An 18,419-nucleotide genomic window follows, 5' to 3' on the forward strand; every position below is an offset into this window, starting at 1 on the left:
GTGAAATAAATGTCCTATGAAATGTATTTATTTACTTATTTATTAATTGAACAATTAAATGTACCACATGACAATGACGTGTACAGTTAAATATTAAATGTACCATTAAAGTACATTAAACTAATAATGTTTAGATTTTATAGTCAAAGGCCGCTTTAAATATGTTTTCGATCTTGATTTAAAGCAACTGAAGGATTCTGAGCTTTTACGGTTTTCTGGGACTTTATTTGAGATGGGTGGAGCATAATAACTTAAAGCGGAATCTCCATGTTTGGTTCTGGTTCTGCAGAGTTGATCTGGTCCGGTAGACCAGAGAGGTCTGGCTGTTGATCCACTGCCAACCAGTCAGTAATGTATTTTGGAGGGAAGCCATTCAGTGATATAGAGGCTAACAGGAGTATTTTTAAAGTCTATTCTCTGAGATACGGGGAGCCAGAGCAAGGCATTTAGAACTGGGATGTTTTTTGTTTTTTCCCTCACTCACTCCACAGGGTGAGCAACTCCAGCCTCTACACTAGATGTCAGTGTGATTCAACTTTTTTGGTTTTCCAGGATTCATTTGGTTTATTTTACTTTATTTAGGTCCTTGTATGCTTTGATTTCATCATGAATAACTTAGTTGGACTCTTTGTTGTGTTGTCTACCTTCCATTTTCACCAAATGTCACTTTAATTTACACAAAGTGTCACTGGGGGAGAACCACCTCACCACCTCACCCTTTTGTTCCAGCTCACTCCTGTATATTAACCCCTTTCTTCCGTAGCTTATTATCATAGTTGCTTATTGCCACACTTTTAATTTCTAATCTAAAAGACTATTTTTTTCCTTGCCGTGCATCTGTATTATTAAAATGATTTTGAGAATTTGAAAAAATCTCCTAAAATCTAATGTCACATCTAATGTGACATTTGATCTAATGTCACATTAGATCAAAGTGCACAGCATGATAACCTCATTGATCTAGGTGTAGGTAAAAGAAATTGTCTTATTGCTGTGTTTTTATTAATGCCATGATCTCTGTTGTGTCGTTGTGCGCAGCTTTCCCTCTGATCTTCATCAAGCATTTCCGCTCACGACCGGAAACTGTTCCTGAAGCTGATTCTGACTTTGAGGAAGTCACTTCAACTAAAACAGGAAAGGTACATGACATCCACAGTCCTTTTTACCTTATAGGGTACTGGAAATACACAACATCTTTAGGCCATTATTTCAGTCTTTTTTATCACTAATAGGATTTAGTTTTTAAAAAATCACCTTGGTAAGATAAAAAAAAAAAAGCTAGGTCATATGATTTAATCCTGTCCAGGATGTCCATCTTGGAAAGTCAACTTAATGTTGGCCAGACAGCCACTTAATATGAACAAAATCTCAAGAACTAAGTTTCCCAAATAATTTTATCCCTGCTGTATGTGTTTATATACAATTATTAAAGGCAGAGATTTAATTTCATTTTATAAACTAATACATAAAATATCTAACCCCCCATTTTTCAAGGATCCAAAGAAATTTATTTTCTTAGATTTGTCCCAGTTATTTATCCCCTGATATAATATTGTTGTTTTTAATTGCAGTATTTATGTCACTAGTTGAAATTTTTAAGGCTATAGAAACTCTGAAAAGGCCTTAATTGAGATTCCACGAAAATTAGAGATAATGCTTTTGTATCCACTAGGTACAACATTTCTATAAATGCTATCATTCCAAGATACATGTTGTATTATGTGGATGATTAAACCCAATGGAATACCTGTAAACACACTAGGATGTAGATTTAATCAAGAGTCCTTGATAAGCTAGTCTGAAGAACTAGGAGAAACCCCCGTGTGACTGCAAGACACTTACAGGATTAGCTGATGAAAGCGGATATGAGTGCAGCTTTAACACAGGCACTACATAAACAAGGATTAACTCCTAGACACACTCGGCTATGGACCACCACAGACCTCAGCAGTGGACTGGAAAAGGCCAGGAGAAAAAATATGCGCTGGTTAACTGGAGGATAAAACAGCCTGAATCTATCCATGAAATTTAATTCCTTGAACATTTAAATTTGTTTAAACATTGCTATAAATTATCACTTATTTTCAACCAATATATAAATATTAAACCTATGAACTCTAATATAATCATGAATTTTCGCTTCCCAGAGTTGCATTTTCACATGGAGCTTTCTGATTGAAAACACAAATAAAACTCAATTACACATATCCATTGTCTGATCCTGCAGAAAGTTTTGCTGCATGAGATATTTTTCTTATTTGATTTACTTTATTTTGACTGCATTTGTTGGCTGAGTTTCTGAGCTGGAGGAAAAAAACATAGTGGCAGGAAGACATCCTTACAGAATTTAAATCCTCAGCTTCATTTACTGTGGCTGAGTTCCACTGAACTAGACAATGAAGTAGTTTTCTGGACAGAAATGATCAGATTTTTCATTCATTTAGTAGATTTTTTATGGAACACATAAAGTAAAATTAAAAAAGAAATACTGTACTTTCCAGACTCCAGAGTGCACCTTAATATAAGCCATGCCAACTAAATATTTTTTTAAAACTGGAAACCTACATAAATAAGCCACGCCATGCTATGAGGGGTTGTGTATGCTTAAGCAGCAGTGTGTCGCAGTTAGCTTGTTGCAGGTATGATGCAGATATTTTTGATTTATTCCCAATTTTGAAGCGTAGTCTGCGCTATATGTTATTCCATGCCCCCACGCAAGATGGACGATCACGAACTAGCTCGGATTGTGGGTGTCTGTGTGTCGATTTGACGATCTTGTTCGCCTTCTACAACCCCTCAACGCCGGACGACACATAGTTCACCCATGAGTGTTCCCGAAAGACTGGCCGTGGCACTGCGTGTTTTGGCTTTGGGTGCAAACCAACAGACCGTCCACAGAGCTACAAACTAGTTTCCTGTAGGCCCTACGGTGTCTGGGATAGTGTCAAGGTGTGCCAGGCGTTGTGGACGGCACTACAGCCAGACTTTCTGCCATTAGATACCAAACAGGAAATACGCATTGTCTGGCACCGTCTGTGGTCCCCAACAATTTTGGAGAGTTGCAGCAAGGTATTTGCGGAAAGGGCAGCCTTTAAGCTGCTGATATCTACTGAACTGTCTCTCAACAATCCTGTAGGGGGAGCTCTACATACAGGCCCTAGAGTAGGGGCGAAGAAGAATGCTAGCTCCCGTTAGCTTGTCGGCTAGCAGCAGTAAAAGCATCTAATGAACGATGGAGCTTCGTCAGATCTTTCTTTCAGCTCTGCAGAAGTTGAGCCCATCTCTTCATTGGTTTGTCAGCTTTAATGCTGCATATAAATGGCAAAATGTATGAACATCTGTTCGCCATCGTGCCTGCTGCTAGCATCTTCTTGTGCTAAATGAAAATCAGCTACCATAGTAAACTAGCCCCAACCGCTGGCAGCCAAAATCCTTTTTGCCTGTGAGTTTAGTCTAGCTTCGATCAATGCCTCGGGCCCTAGAAATGGCTGGCCAATCACAACGCAGAGATGTGTTTTGAATTCCTGGATGCAAAGCGGGCGGGGTTTTGAGGGCGTGACGACAAAGCTGCGAGACGCTGGAGAAAGCACAGCAAGGAAGATGGCAACAACTAATAAACAGTAGCATGCACTGCGACAGCAGCAGCTTTCAATGGAGCGCACCATTGAAAGTTAAAAGTTCTCTTTTCTGTCGCTGTTGTTCAATAAAAGTTTGTTTTAAGATCATTTGAGGCGAGAATATTATACTTTAAAGCGTCACTATATGGTCCATTTACCGACTTATTTACCGTGTGTGAAGGACTCAGCTTTAGAATCAGTTTAGGAAGGATTAGACTTGGGGTTTTCATTGAAACGTTGAGCAGGAAGGGGCTCTATGCTAATTCGTTTTTGAGGACGTATTCGCCGTTTTACCGACAGGCTGTTTTTTTACACTCCCCCACCAGCTTTCTGTCGTGCTTACTCATGAGCTCCTTGGTCAGAGCATTGGCCAATAGGCACAGACATGGTTTGAAAAAAACGGGTTGTTCTCATCAACAATCTTCCCATGTCTCATTCATCGGGGCCAGACTAAATGACACATTTAGTCTCACATTTAGTCCCACATTTAGTCCCACATTTAGTCCGGTTTATCAGGCTAAAAATCAGCTCCTTATTCTTTCATTTCCATCTTTGATTTCCCCCTCTGGCAATTAGGAAAGATCCACAGAAAAGCTGCACCTTCTTATAAGCTGCATGGTTCAAATGTTGAGGGAAAAAGTAGTGGCTTATAGTTCAGAAAATACAGGTTGTACAGTACACTTAAAATAATTTATTAATTTGTCAAATTGAGATTAAAATCCTTTTTACTCTCTCCAGATTGTTTAGGAAACAAAGCAGCTTTCTGTGTAGATTAAAAGGAAGAATACGGAAGTATGAAAAAGGCTCTGATCTCCCTGCAGAAGCTGCGCTACTAATCAATATGAGGAACAGATTCCCTCTGTGAATCTACCTTACAAAGGCAGCATCAAAAGACGAGGCTCTCCTCCTGAGTAAGATCGTGTTTAATCACGTGGTCCTTTGCATAAAATAATCCCATTGCAAGTGTTGCAGACAGCTGATTCTTTCATTAATGTTAAGCAATTTGAGCGCACACCACACCTGCTATTGGACTTTCAAACAAAATGTTTATTCAATCCAAACAACAAAGTCAACCAAACATTGTTAATGGAAAAACTGGAAGAATCAACAGTGGCTTTTTAATGTGAATTGAAACTCATGGTGAGATTTGATGAATATGTGACAGAAGCCCACAGAAAGAGGAGCAATCTCTTCTGAAAGGTGCTAAAAGGTTGTCAGCACAAAGCACTGATGCTGCGGGTTAAAAAAAAACAATGCAATGTGGGTTACATTTTCCCTTCCATCTTTAAGGCTTACTCAACTTCCCTTGTAAATCTCAGTTTTTTAAATAAGTTACAACATTACTGCAGTATCTTTATAGATATTTTTCTGTGAAATAATTAGGAAAAAATCTCATTATTCTAAGAACCTGCTGACCAAAGGCTGTCCTGTTTTTCTCCTTTATAAAGACCCAGCAAATGACTGAGCTCACAATGGGATGAGAAAACTGCCCAAGCCAAAAATAGAAAGATGGTTTCTCTTTTTCATATAGGGTTTTCTTAAATAGAAACCAAGGTTTCCAGGAAAACTTTGGGCCGTGCAGAGGGAGCCCAGCAAGGATTTGATGCCAAGTTAACATTTCTTTAATTAATCTCCACCTGTTTTTAAGGAGCCAAAAACCTCCGATGTACAGAATCTTTCTGAGGGAAAGAAGACGAATGAAAAGCCATCAGCTGCAATAAAGTCCGTCTCCAGCACAAAGAAGCGTTTGTTTTTATCCCAGTCTGATAAAGAGAAGCTTCTGAATTGGGAAGAGTCCCTGAAACAACAGGAAACTCCCGTTAACAATAGCACTACACAAGAAAAAGACAAGGTGAGGATATGCTTATTAATATCCCAAAATAAAAATGCAATTCAGAGAAATGTGAGAGAAATGAATTCATGATTTAGTGACCAATTTTTTTTCCCTTTCCTCTGATGTTTTATCAGGTACAAGCAGATGCAGATAAGCTTCAGACAAACACGAGCCAGATCGGAACAGCCTGCGCCAGCCAAACGTCTGCATCTTCCTCCTTTGCTATCCAGGTCATAGCTAATGCCTTCAGGAGAACCTTTAGTGGAGGCAGTCAGCCTAGCAGCTCCAAGACTGCAGTTGTAATGTAAATACAGATTATTTTTTTAATCTATTAATTTAGGCACCAGAGAACTTCTGATCTGATGTTTTTTTCCCCCAATGTTTCGTCTTACAAGGAGGCCCAAAGATGACGTCCCACGTAGACCGAGGCCCATGTCTGAAGGAGCATTTAGCTTCAGCTCACTTTTCAGTCCTTCAGAGTCATCAACAGCAGAGAAGAGGACAAGCATGCATGATATCAAATGGGCGTCTGTGGGAGCAGACCCATGGGGGGAGGGGCAAAACCTACCTACCTTATTGGAGCAAGTGTCCCTGAAAAGTCGGAGAGACTCTGAAGGGGTGTCAGGGGAGCTTTGTTCACTGCCCCGTAAAAGGGTAGATTTATTCTCATCTCTTAGGCTCAGAAAGAGGGGCCTATTGGATGGTGAAAGGAAGGGACAAGAAGCTCAAAAGGAAATAAAGACTTTTCTGTCCAACCTACGAAATCAAGGTGAGAGAAAAGTCCCCACATGGATTTAACTGAGCAAATAGGCAAATAAGTTTTCACCTTAAACAAGCCGTATGACCCCAAATGTTGCAATTTGTTAAACAACCATGTCGAAGCGCATCCTCTGGTGTTGGAAAAGGGTTCAATCATTGGTATGTATCAAGCAGACAAAACATCTAAGAGATTTAGAAATGACCAAACCTGAGTTAAGAACGGTCCAATGCCTTAAAAAAAAAAACTGGAACGATAGTTGGGACTAGGATAGTTGAGGCTAAAAAGAGAAAACGACAAACAGATAGTCTGCAAGGAAAAATAAAAGTCAAAAAATAGAAGAAGTTTAGCCGCTGGTCCGACCTGCCCCGGCTGTGCCCTCCAGAGAGCAGCAGAGTTTCTCACACCCTTCAAGCTGAACCTATACGCGTAGCGCGGTTCTCAATCAAAAGACACAGGAGGCTGGCCGGTTGACTGTTTGTTGACTTTTGCAAGGAGGCCACTAGGGGCGCTAGACATAAAAGTTACAGGTCTAGCACCCTAGAGGCCAAAAGTTACACAGTGTACCTTTAAACATTTGGTGAAAACAAATTGAGAAACAACAACAGTAACACTCTGGGCCAGGGACCATAAAGATTGGACTCTGTAGCAATAGAAGAAAGGCCTGTGGTCTGAGGCCAAATGTATCCTGTTCTAGACTGATGGGAGTTTCAGGGTAAAAAGTGAGGCAGGTGATGCAGCCATGATGCCTTTAGCCCACTGCATGGGAGCAGTGCTGTTATCTGGGGTTGCTGTAGTTGGTCAGGTCTAAGTTCAATAACATTATGAGCTCAGAGAATGAGGTCAGCTGACTGCCTGAATATGCTGAATCTTCCCTGATGGTACGGGCATATTCCAAGGTGACAACGCCAGGATTCATCATACTCCAATTGTGAAAGAGTGGTTCAGGGAGAACGAGACTTCATTTTACACATGGATCAGCCTCCATAGAGTCCAGCCCTTTTCCAGAGGAAGTTTCAGCTCCTTCCAAAGATACTAAATAGGATCTCGGTCTGGCTTTATAGAATAGTCCAATGCTTTCCTGTTAGCCATTCTTGGTTACTTGTAGCTGTATGTTTTGGGTCATTATCCGGATGCAAGACCAGCTTCAGCTCTAGACCAATTTCATCATGGCGGCCCAGGTGGGGCCAGCGTTTTTTTCATTGGTATACAGAGCAAAAGCTTAAAGGAATAGTACACCCAAAACATGATTAGCCTTCATTTTCTACTCACCCCCATGCTGAACAACACTCTGGAGTACTTTTTTGATATCTCAAAGGCATCTGGAGACCTGGGAGGCTTCTTGCTGTCTGCTGACATTCAAATAATGGAGGTCTATGGTGCCCGAGGCAGAAAGGTCCATAAAAGTCCACAAAAAACGTGTCAATATTCCTCCATACTGCTCGTCCAATGTATTCCAAGTGTCCTGAGAGGGTAGCATCCAGAATTTACTCGAAACGAAGTCATTTAGAATGTTTTTAGAGCATAAACAGTAGTGTATAGGATTTCCTAAAAGCGCGTTCACGAGTCTACGGAAACCGCGGCAGACCAAACCAGACGAAAGTGCGCAGGTCTCCAGATGCCTTTGAGATATCAAAAAAGTACTCCAGAGTGTTGTTCAGCATGGGGGTGAGTAGAAAATGAAGGCTAATCATGTTTTGGGTGTACTATTCCTTTAAAATAAAAATAAAGGTGCTCTGGTCACATCAAGCTGCTTGGACATGGTCTTATAGCCTTTAGCTTTGATATGCTGTTCAAGAATTTTCTTTCTAGTCGAAGACACTGCGCTTCCTCTGGTCCATGTTGAGTGTGGTACACACTATGTCACCATTAGCCTACTGTATAGGCCCACTGACTGATGTAGACACCTGTGATGCTTATCAGTGGACATACCTGGATTTAAAAATGTCCCTTTGGTCACATTATTTTCTATCTATATCTAGGGGTACCATCATTTTTTTTCCCCCGGCTGGTTTCATAAGTTTATTTTATTTAGTTATTGCGTTAAAGCATAATTGAAAAGTAATGTCTTTCATTTGCTTATTTTCATTTTTCTTCATTAATTCTGTCAGATTGAAGTCATTTTGTGACCATTGAGGATTTCCTTTCATAAAAGCAGAGTACCAACTAGTTTTTCCACTTCTGTAGATATATATATTTGCTTTTCTGCAAAAGCAAATTAGTGGGTTTATGTATAAAAAGCAGATCAGAATGTTACCTGTTGAAACTTTCCTGAATTTATTTTTTAATGACTATATTTCTAGCTTCAAGTCAGCAGAGTTTGGAAAAGCTTTCATCAAGCGATGATGATGAAAGTGAAAAGCTGACATCCAACAAGGTTTGTACAAACTTATTTTTTGTACATTTGAGCAAATGTAATCCAGTTGACTGTGTTTGAGAGATTATATCTTTCATTTCCCAGCTATCCTCTGAAAGACTAAGGAAAAAGCAGGAAAAGACGGTGGCCCAGCAGGCTAAACGAGAACAGTTGAAGAGGCTTCATCGAGCTCAGGTGCTCCTTTTTTTCTTTAAATGGAGATGCTTGTGATGGAGAGCTTGGTGTTGCTGCAAAACACTTCAGCTAAAGTGTGACTGTATCAAATTGTGAATACAGCAGTAATAAAAGGTGAACACTTGGCTTTGTAAATATTTTAGATATTTTCCTGGAAGGTCTCTAAAGAGCTGAGTCTGATGCAGTTCAAAGAGATCCATTTTAAGCTTGTAAAACAGTGTTGAATTAGCAGTTTTGACGAAATCAGTTGTTCCCTCAAATTAACTCGATACGCACACAATGTTTAAACTGTTGCACCGTGACATCACCGAGCAGATGAAGCTAAGGGACCTTGCACTGCTCCACCTTCGGCTTGGAGGGGCCCCATAGATGTTGAGACAGGATTATGATCTGCATCATATGCAGAATCAACTTTTATAGAAAGTTTGAAGGTCATGATGTTAATCCTTCTTCAAAAGAAGTACTTTACTTCATTCTCACATCTCTAAGTTATCCTTAAGGAGAGAACACACTGAATCAGATTTTGCATCCAACCCAACAGAACATCATGTGTGGCGAGGTCATGGCGTTCAGCGCTCATCATGGATGATCACACCCGATGCGATTTTACGCAAGGTGGCTGCGAAGGTCCGAATGAGATAGACTCCAGGTCTGTTTCAGTCGGACTACGCAGCAATTCAGCAGCAATTTGATGGGTCTGACAGGAAGAGAGACGCGGATGTGTTTTACAAAGTAAACCACATCTGCTTTTGGGGGTAATACAGAATAAAATCTATTAATCGCTCAGGGAAAGAGTCAGTTTTGGAGTCGCATATCCATCCAATCCATATCCATATCAGCATGTACAAAGTAGCTCATAAAAGGTTAACATGAGCTATAACTGCTGAAATAAGAGTGCTCTGGTGATAGTTTTTTTGCTGCATTTCTGTGGTTGACTTTGGTATTGTACAATATGCAGGCTAAGGGCAGATAGCCTTCATAGCTGGCTAAACAGCTGCAGCAAATATCTAGCATTTCATAGACATCAATACATCAGTTGATATTCTAATCACCAAGTACAATTAACAAGACATTCATGTTACTTCTACAGAGTTATTTTCCAAGCCTTGGTATGAATAGTCCATCCATTTGGTTTAGCCAAGAAAGTCGGACAACCAGGTCTAGACGGCGGCCATATTTTCTATGACCCTGCAGCCAATGTGGGGCCTTCTACTCTTAATTATGTCTATTCCACTATATATCTAATGTTCCACCTTTTTCTTTTTACTTGCACAGGTGATCCAGAGACAACTGGAGGAAGTGGAAGAGAAACAGCGGGATCTAGAGGAAAGAGGAGTGACAATAGAGAAGATCATTAGAGGGGAAGGTATTTGTGCATACATTCGGAGCAGTCTCCCAGAACTCACAGTTATTATTAGACTGAGCTATTAGAAAACATTAAAGTTTATAATGTGGCTGAGAGAGAAAAATGGACTGAACCGCCCCTTTATGTCAGAATATGCAATTTTCATCAGTAATAAGGCATGTAATCTGCACTTCACCGGAATACTCACCTGGAACATTATCCAGCCAATTGCTAACGCCAAAGTTGCTAGAGACATTTTAAAAAGTGACAAATTTAAATTTTTTACTGCTAACAAAACTAAAAAACAAAATCCCATATTTCGAACCATTTTTCTTGATTAAACCATTTCTAAAAACTTTCCAAAGCATAACCTTTTAGCACTAAACCATTTAGAAAGAGGCATCATCTTATAACTGTCTGGTTAAAAGACTCCATAGTTAATGGTGGCACTCACTCTGGCCACTAAGACTGCTTTGTTGATTCCTCTCACAGTAGACGGCTTTGTTTATGCTGCAGAGAACAGTGAAGTTGTGTCAGACTTGCGTCTATGAGTGGTCAAACTGATGGATTTCTCCTAGTTATGGCCTTGCAGGGCTGAGATAAGTCATTTAGATTAACTACAAGTGTTCTTCCTCTCTTAACTTGTTTTCCTCTAACTCCTGTCCCTAAAGACTCCCATCACACAGAGGAACTTGACGACACCGAGCTCTATCAAGCCTGGTTTAAGCTTGTTCTGGAAAAGAATAGGTTGGCACGCTACGAGTCAGAGCTCATGATCTTGTAAGTAGCAGTAAGGTAATCAGCTACATGGCCAAAAAGCATCAAACAGATTCATTGCCGTTAAGGATCTATTTCTTTTGTTTCTTAGTGCCCAGGAGCTTGCGTTGGAAGACACCCAAAGCCGGCTGCAGCAGGATCTAAGACGCAGAATGGCAATTGAAGGTACGTTCTTAATCTGAATGTTTTATGGTCATGAATAAGGAGCACAGGCCTCATTTTCATCGCTGCTTTTTTATGTTCTTTCAGATACAGATAAGAGTGCTTCTGAGCTCCAAGAGGAGAAGGAGATCCTGGTTGAGATCATGAGGACGGTGGAGAAACGGGATCTGCTAGTCTCCATATTGGATGAGCAGAGGTTGAAGGAGAGGGCCGAGGACAAGGACCTGGAAAGCCTGGTTTTGTCCAGGGGCTACGAGTTTCACTGGGCTTGAGGGAGCAGCATCCTGAGGCAGGAGAAGCTGGAATGAGCTCTGGTTGTGGATATGTTCAGCAAAACCGTTTGCTTTCTAATTGGCCTATTTTAAGTTGGTGTAGATGCACATTTTTTGATAGCTGAAGCCTTTATTTACCCTAATAAAGCTTATTTTTATTTGGCCTTGGGTTGGTATACTTTATGTAGAATCCAACAAGGAACAAAAGGGCTTCAGATAAAAAACTATATATATTCAATAACTGAGGTTGTTGAATATTTGCGATTTGATTTCAAACTTACAATAAACTCAGATACTTTATTGTGGCCGCTTGCAAACCTGAACGCTTTGGGCTGCTTCCAGTTCTAAGACCGTTCCTTTTGTGTTCGACCAATTACTGGTAAACTTTAACTGGCGAGGACAACACTGGACACTTTTCTGAGGTTTATGTACGTTTTGCACAGAGTGAACTGATTTAAATCAAAGTGTTGATTCCAAAAGATGCCTTGTATGTAAAAATCACTGTTTGTTACTTTGCGTGGAGCTGTGCGTCTCACTGTTATTTCTTTTCCATCCTTGATATTTTGTTTAAAGTATTTGCAACCTGACAAAGAAACAAGAGTTAGGATTTCTGCCTGACCTTCTGGCTTACTCTCAGGGTATAAAATAGATGCTCCACCGGTGGGCCATCTTCCAAATCAGAGCCCACCAACCCACTGCAGATGCAGCACATGTTCACAAAATCCAGATGTTCACTGTTTTCTCTTTCTGCTCCACAGTGAATGTTTACTCCTTCCGCCACTCGCTTTTTGTCTGACACTGAAGAGCTTCATGTCTATATATCAGCATTTATGATAATGAGTGATATGTTTACATTTTTTTTTGTCATGAAAAAAGTCAAAATGCCTGTCATTATTTCTCCTGTTATGGACATTTGCTGTTTTTTTTATGTGCTGTGAATTTATTAAAAATAAAAATTAATCTTATAGTATGTCATAAAAGCATGAATCTGTACTTTGTTTTATGTGCATGAAATAGAAAAAAAAGCCTTAAATAAAAATAATTTGATACGGTCTGAAGCATTCTCTTTGGGCAGTAGTTTTTCTGCGAGGTTGATTAAGTCCTAAGAACTGTGGAGACATTATTGATGCATATTGCAGTATATTTATTGGTAGAAATGTGTAATAGTTAAAAAGCCTCTGAGCATAAAAGGAAGTCTTATAATAACCAGTTGTACAAAATAATGTATTAGTGTTTTTGTGTGTGATTGGATGTAAGATTAAATTACATCCCCCCCCACTCGATAAACAACCAATCACATTCACTTTCTTCACTCGTTTAAAGTTGTGCACCACTTGGGAGAAGTTGGAAATGCGACGTTTGGGACAGTCGTTTCCCTACGACTTTAAGGTCAGCTCTAACAGCATCTCAGGATCATCCATTATCAACCTGGTTTCATTTACCCGCATGTTGAAGAGAACATACAGACTTTAACATCAGGTGGGCTGGATGAGGGATGCTAAAAAATAAAGGACAGAGGACCCCGAGGACCAGGGAGAAACTCTGCCACCTACAACCTGCAGGACAGAAGAGGGTCCTCAGGAATAGCAATGATAACCATGGATTATGCTGACCTTTAAATGTCTAAATGCTTTTGCTCTGCAGAATAAATATATATGGTGCAAATATGCAGTGTTTTTGGTTTGGTGTTATCAGTGTGATGCAGAGTCTGTGACATGATTTAGAGCTTTTTTAACATTTCAACTGTCTGATGGTGGTGGCGAAGAAGGTGTTGCAGAATCTGCTGGACCTGCATTGAATGCTGCGAAGCCTCTTCCCAGAGGGTCCATTGTGGGGGCGTGAATGGCTGGTTATACTCCTGCAGCAGTGTGTCGCAGATATATATATATATATACACTATATTGCCAAAAGTATTTGCTCACCTGCCTTGACTCACATATGAGCTTAAGTGACATCCCGTTCCTAATCCATAGGGTTCAATATGACGTCGGTCCACCCTTTGCAGCTAGAACAGCTTCAACTCTTCTGGGAAGGCTGTCCACAAGGTTTAGGAGTGTGTTTATGGGAATTTTTGACCATTCTTCCAGAAGCGCATTTGTGAGGTCGCACACTGATGTTGGACGAGAAGGCCTGGCTCTCAGTCTCCGCTCTAATTCATCCCAAAGGTGTTCTATCGGGTTGAGGTCAGGACTCTGTGCAGGCCAGTCAAGTTCATCCACACCAGACTCTGTCATCCATGTCTTTATGGACCTTGCTTTGTGCACTGGTGCACAGTCATGTTGGAAGAGGAAGGGGCCAGCTCCAAACTGTTCCCACAAAGTTGGGAGCATGGAATTGTCCAAAATGTCTTGGGATGCTGAAGCATTCAGAGTTCCTTTCACTGGAACTAAGGGGCCAAGCCCAGCTCCTGAAAAACAACCCCACACCATAATCCCCCCTCCAACAAACTTTACACTTGGCACAATGCAGTCAGACAAGTACCGTTCTCCTGGCAACCGCCAAACCCAGACCCGTCCATCAGATTGCCAGATGGAGAAGCGCGATTCGTCACTCCAGAGAACGCGTCTCCACTGCTCTAGAGTCCAGTGGCGGCGTGCTTTACACCACCGCATCCGACGCTTTGCATTGCACTTGGTGATGTATGGCTTGGATGCAGCTGCTCGACCATGGAAACCCATTCCATGAAGCTCTCTGCGCACTGTTCTTGAGCTAATCTGAAGGCCACATGAAGTTTGGAGGTCTGTAGTGATTGACTCTGCAGAAAGTTGGCGACCTCTTCGCACTATGCGCGTCAGCATCCGCTGACCCCGCTCCGTCAGTTTACGTGGCCTACCACTTCGTGGCTGAGTTGCTGTCGTTCCCAAACACTTCCATTTTCTTATAATACAGCTGACAGTTGACTGTGGAATATTTAGGAGCGAGGAAATTTCACGACTGGATTTGTTGCACAGGTGGCATCCTATCACAGTTCCACGCTGGAATTCACTGAGCTCCTGAGAGCGACCCATTCTTTCACAAATGTTTGTAAAAACAGTCTGCATGCCTAGGTGCTTGAATTTATACACCTGTGGCCATGGAAGTGATTGGAACACCTGATTCCAATAATTTGGATGGGTGAGCAAATACTTTTGGCAATATAGTGTATATATATATATATATATATATATATATATATATATATATATATATATATATATATATATATATATTAGTGCTGTCAAAATTATCGCGTTATTATCGCGTTAACGCGAGGCCATTTTAACGGCGATAATTTTTTTAACGTGAGATTAACGCTATGTGGTTTTATGGTACAATTTTCCAAGTACATCCCGCTGCAGCCTGCGGGAAGGCGGGGCTATTTTCCCCCAGTCTATGCATTTCTCATAGGCTTCAAGAGCGGAGCTCCTCAAGGAAAAAAGACGCTCATACACTGGGTGGCGCTAGTGCCTTTTCTTTAAGCCCCACCACCAACAAACAAGTTGAGTGTCTGGTAACTAGTAGCAACCTGAAATAGGCTGAGAAAACAGATTACTGAGGTGAAATGGAATCTGCTACGGCACTCTTGCTGTCTGTGTACGCCACAGGTCGGTATCGTGTGTGTGTGTATGTGGGTGTGGGTGTGTGTGGGTGTGTGGGTGTGTGTGTGTTCTCATTTTAGTTAAGAGGCTGAAAAGTAACTTTCTAGAGCATAGACTACCTCCATCTAGTGATGTCGGTCTATTGATTTTGATGTATTGATTGAAAATTGTTCATTATTATCTTGGTTAATTAACATCTAATGTTAACTGTACTACATTTTATAGCAGTAGGGTAAAATGCTTGTCTTTGTTCAAAAGACTGTATTAACTGTAAAGACTGTCTTTTACATCAGCCTGTTTTCAGGGCCTTTTTTTTTGGCTACATATTTGTTATTTTTGGCATAAATCAGTGTCTGTGACCTGTTTTCATTTTAAAAAAAGAACATTGGCACAAACCTAGCCTGTATGTACTTTTTGTATGTCATCGAGAGTATTTAAATGATTTTCAATCAGGAAAAAAATGTGCGATTAAAATGCGATTAATCGTGAGTTAACTCAGGCATTGATGCGATTAATCGCGATTAAAAAATTTTTATCGATTGACAGCACTAATATATATATATATATATATATATATATATATATATTTTTTGAGTTTTTCCTCCAGTAGTGGCTCGCCATTTCAATAGTAGGCTGACAGTAAAAGGGGTGAGACATGCAGAAAAGGACCACAGGCCGGACCCGCGTCGTGTGCTCCAACCTCTGCATCACCCACACGCCTGTCGCAGATATTTTTGATTTATGCCCAATATTGAAGCGTGGCCTGTGCTATGTTTTTTGTATGTGTTTTTACGGCACTAGTGGCCCGTTTTATGGACAGTAGGCTGACAGGAAAGGGAGTACGAGAGAGGGGGAGAGACATGCAGGAATGGACCACAGGCCGGATGCGCCTACATGGAGGACTAAGGCCTCCATACATGGGGTGTGTGTGCTAAGTACCACTGCGCCACCAAAGCATGCCCAGGCCTGGGCTATGTTATTCCACGCCACTACATAAGAGGGACAATAGCAAACTAGCTGTGGGTCTAGACACGGCCGAGGCAGTGTGGAAGTGGGGGCAAGTTTGTGCGACAACAGAGGGACATGAGAGCGAAAAAGAGCGGGGATCCACGTGGAAAAAGGGTCTCAGTGTTCTCGTTCACCTTGCTCTTCTTGCTGATCCATCTTCACGAGTCGTTTTCCACAATGGCGGTCATACAAACAACACATAGTGTAGAGCGTATGTAGATTTGACCAATCAGAGGCCTCCTGTCTGCGGCACTGTCTGCGGTTACCTACAATTTTGGAGAGGTGCAGCAGAGTGGCTGCGACACACATGCATCTGGTTTCTGTATATCAGCATTGAGGAGTCATTGATAATGTTAGCATCACAATCTGTTCCAGGTCCCTAATTATACCAGAAACAGATTCATGAAGTAAATTGACATTTTATTTATTTATCTTTTTGATTTTTAGAAGTTTAATTGGTTCTGCACTTCACTAAAACACATGAAAGGAAAGACTGCTTAACGGTATAACCCGATAGAAAATCTTGATTTATTGAAAAACCCTACCCTATCTGTCTCCTGTGGTTTTATTCATTTTTTTCTCTCTCATTTTTCCCCATCTCTAATTCTTGTAAATCTCTCCCATATATGCGTCTGTTGTATGCGGAAGAGGATTAGGGCCACTGAAAAAAAAAGAAGAAAAAGTTAACTGATTTTTAAATATTATTTTAGTTTAATATTCTCAGAGTTCTGACTTTAATCCCGGAATTTTAGATCTTAATGTTGGGCACCATGAAGGAAGAGATGTGGGAGCACTTAGCATCACTGACAAAGATGTGAGTTGTTTGAGAGAACCGGTGACACAGTGGTGGGAAATGACGCAATTAGGCGACTTTTTACGTGACCGAGGGGTCCACGGTCTTTAGTTGAAGTCAGAATTCTGAGATTAAAGTCAGAATTCTGACTTTTTTCTTATATTATACAGAAATAAAGTCTAAAAATCAGCTAACTTTTTTATTTTTTTCAGTGGCCCTAATCCTCTCCTATGGAAGCCCGTTTCCGCCACTCTGTAAAAAAATTAATAAATAAATAATAATAATAATCTCTTTATAATGAGATAGTATCTCAATATAATGAGATACTGTAGTATCTCAATATAATGGGATACTAACTCAATATAATGAGATACTATCTAAATATAATTAGATAGTAACTCAATCTAATGAGATAGTATCTCATTATAATGAGATGATTTATTTATTTTTTCTTTTACAGAGTGGCGGAAACGGGCTTCCATACTCTTCTGTAGTTGTATTTGAATATCCAACTTAAATGTTTTCATAAATCATAAAAAAACTCAATAAAGAAAATTAAAAAGTCCTAGTTTGCTCCCAGGCCCCGCCCCGTCCTCTTCCCGGGGAGGGGACGGGGCGGGGCCTTCCTCTACTCCAGCCAACCTCTGCTCAAAATGCCTGGAATTCCATTTCCGCTTTAGGGAGGGGACGTTTTTTTTTTTTTAATCACTAAACTTTCTACTGAACTTTAATTTCACGTCTATCTGGACGGTCTGCTTTCTGTTAAATCGGATTAATCCCTGGTTTTCAAACATGGCGTCCTCTCCTCAGAAGTCTCCTTCGTCTCCAAAATCTCCGACGCCCAAATCTCCGTCCTCCAGAAAGAAGGATGACTCTTTCCTGGGAAAACTTGGTGGAACTCTGGCGAGAAGGAAAAAAAAAGAAGGTAAACATTCCCAACTAGGAAAACAATTATCTTTCACCTCCTCTGCTTGTTTAAACCACCCAGTTAGTCGAATAATTTTAACTATTCATGTTTAAGAGCCAAATTGTCGCATTTTAAACCCTGCTAAATTAACCTCCAACACTCAATAAAGTTTAGAAAACTATCCCAACGCGTTAAGCACTTATTAAATGTTGAAGCAACTGAAAAGAAGCTGTGCTGTGCTTGTTTTCATAGCCGCAGGCTGTCTTTGCCCATGTATGGTAGTAAATCCTCCATTACTGTAATATGTGAGGAATGAGGCCTGGCTGAGGAAACTCTCTCCATCCAGCTGGGATTTCACTAAAAGATTTTAATTATTTAAAATGCTCAAAGGATCAACAGTGTAGGTTTCCATCTAAAAATTTATGTTTTATATCAAATATGATTGAAATATCTAAATATACAGAATAATTAGGCTATTAATTGCCCTGTCTTTATGGTGTCATAATGAGTCTATGTTGTTTAATGTCATACTGCAATATGTATAAAAAGTTTATGTTCTGTCAAGAGGCAGTTACAGTGTGTTGTGTTGGTGCAGTGGAAGCACTGCTGCCTTGCAGCAACAAGGTTCTGTGTTCGATTTCCGGCCGGGGTCTTTCTGCATGCAGTTTGCATGTTCTCCCTGAGCATGCGTGGGTTCTCTCCGGGTACTCTGGCTTCCTCCCACAGTCCAAAAACATGACTGTTATGTTAGTTGGCCTCTCTAAATTCTCCTTAGGTGTGAGTGTGTGCATGAATGGTTGTTAGTCTCTGTGTTTCCC

At 40.6% G+C, this 18,419-nt stretch overlaps 2 protein-coding genes across 4 annotated transcripts in view; both read left to right on the forward strand.

Annotated features, from left to right (window-relative positions):
* Positions 1-12,369, forward strand: part of mical2b (microtubule associated monooxygenase, calponin and LIM domain containing 2b) — a 121,739-nt gene extending 109,370 nt beyond the window's left edge. For all 3 annotated transcript variants that reach the window (XM_038308705.1, XM_038308706.1, XM_038308707.1), the window contains 10 exons: positions 1,039-1,139; positions 5,266-5,469; positions 5,586-5,755; positions 5,847-6,220; positions 8,512-8,585; positions 8,670-8,759; positions 10,035-10,125; positions 10,776-10,884; positions 10,973-11,046; positions 11,131-12,369. In XM_038308705.1, the coding sequence (XP_038164633.1) occupies positions 1,039-1,139; positions 5,266-5,469; positions 5,586-5,755; positions 5,847-6,220; positions 8,512-8,585; positions 8,670-8,759; positions 10,035-10,125; positions 10,776-10,884; positions 10,973-11,046; positions 11,131-11,315 (1,472 nt within the window). In that variant the 3' untranslated portion in view covers positions 11,316-12,369. The remainder of the gene's footprint in view (positions 1-1,038; positions 1,140-5,265; positions 5,470-5,585; positions 5,756-5,846; positions 6,221-8,511; positions 8,586-8,669; positions 8,760-10,034; positions 10,126-10,775; positions 10,885-10,972; positions 11,047-11,130) is intronic.
* A 4,995-nt stretch (positions 12,370-17,364) lies between these two features.
* The window catches only part of parvaa (parvin, alpha a), a 46,698-nt gene continuing 45,643 nt past the window's right edge, over positions 17,365-18,419 (forward strand). Inside the window, exon 1 of the mRNA XM_038308717.1 lies at positions 17,365-17,619. Coding sequence (XP_038164645.1) covers positions 17,487-17,619 — 133 coding nt within the window. The 5' untranslated portion in view covers positions 17,365-17,486. The remainder of the gene's footprint in view (positions 17,620-18,419) is intronic.

Source organism: Cyprinodon tularosa, unplaced genomic scaffold, assembly GCF_016077235.1.
Source record: "Cyprinodon tularosa strain WSP-4 unplaced genomic scaffold, ASM1607723v1 ctg644, whole genome shotgun sequence".
NCBI lineage: Eukaryota > Metazoa > Chordata > Actinopteri > Cyprinodontiformes > Cyprinodontidae > Cyprinodon > Cyprinodon tularosa.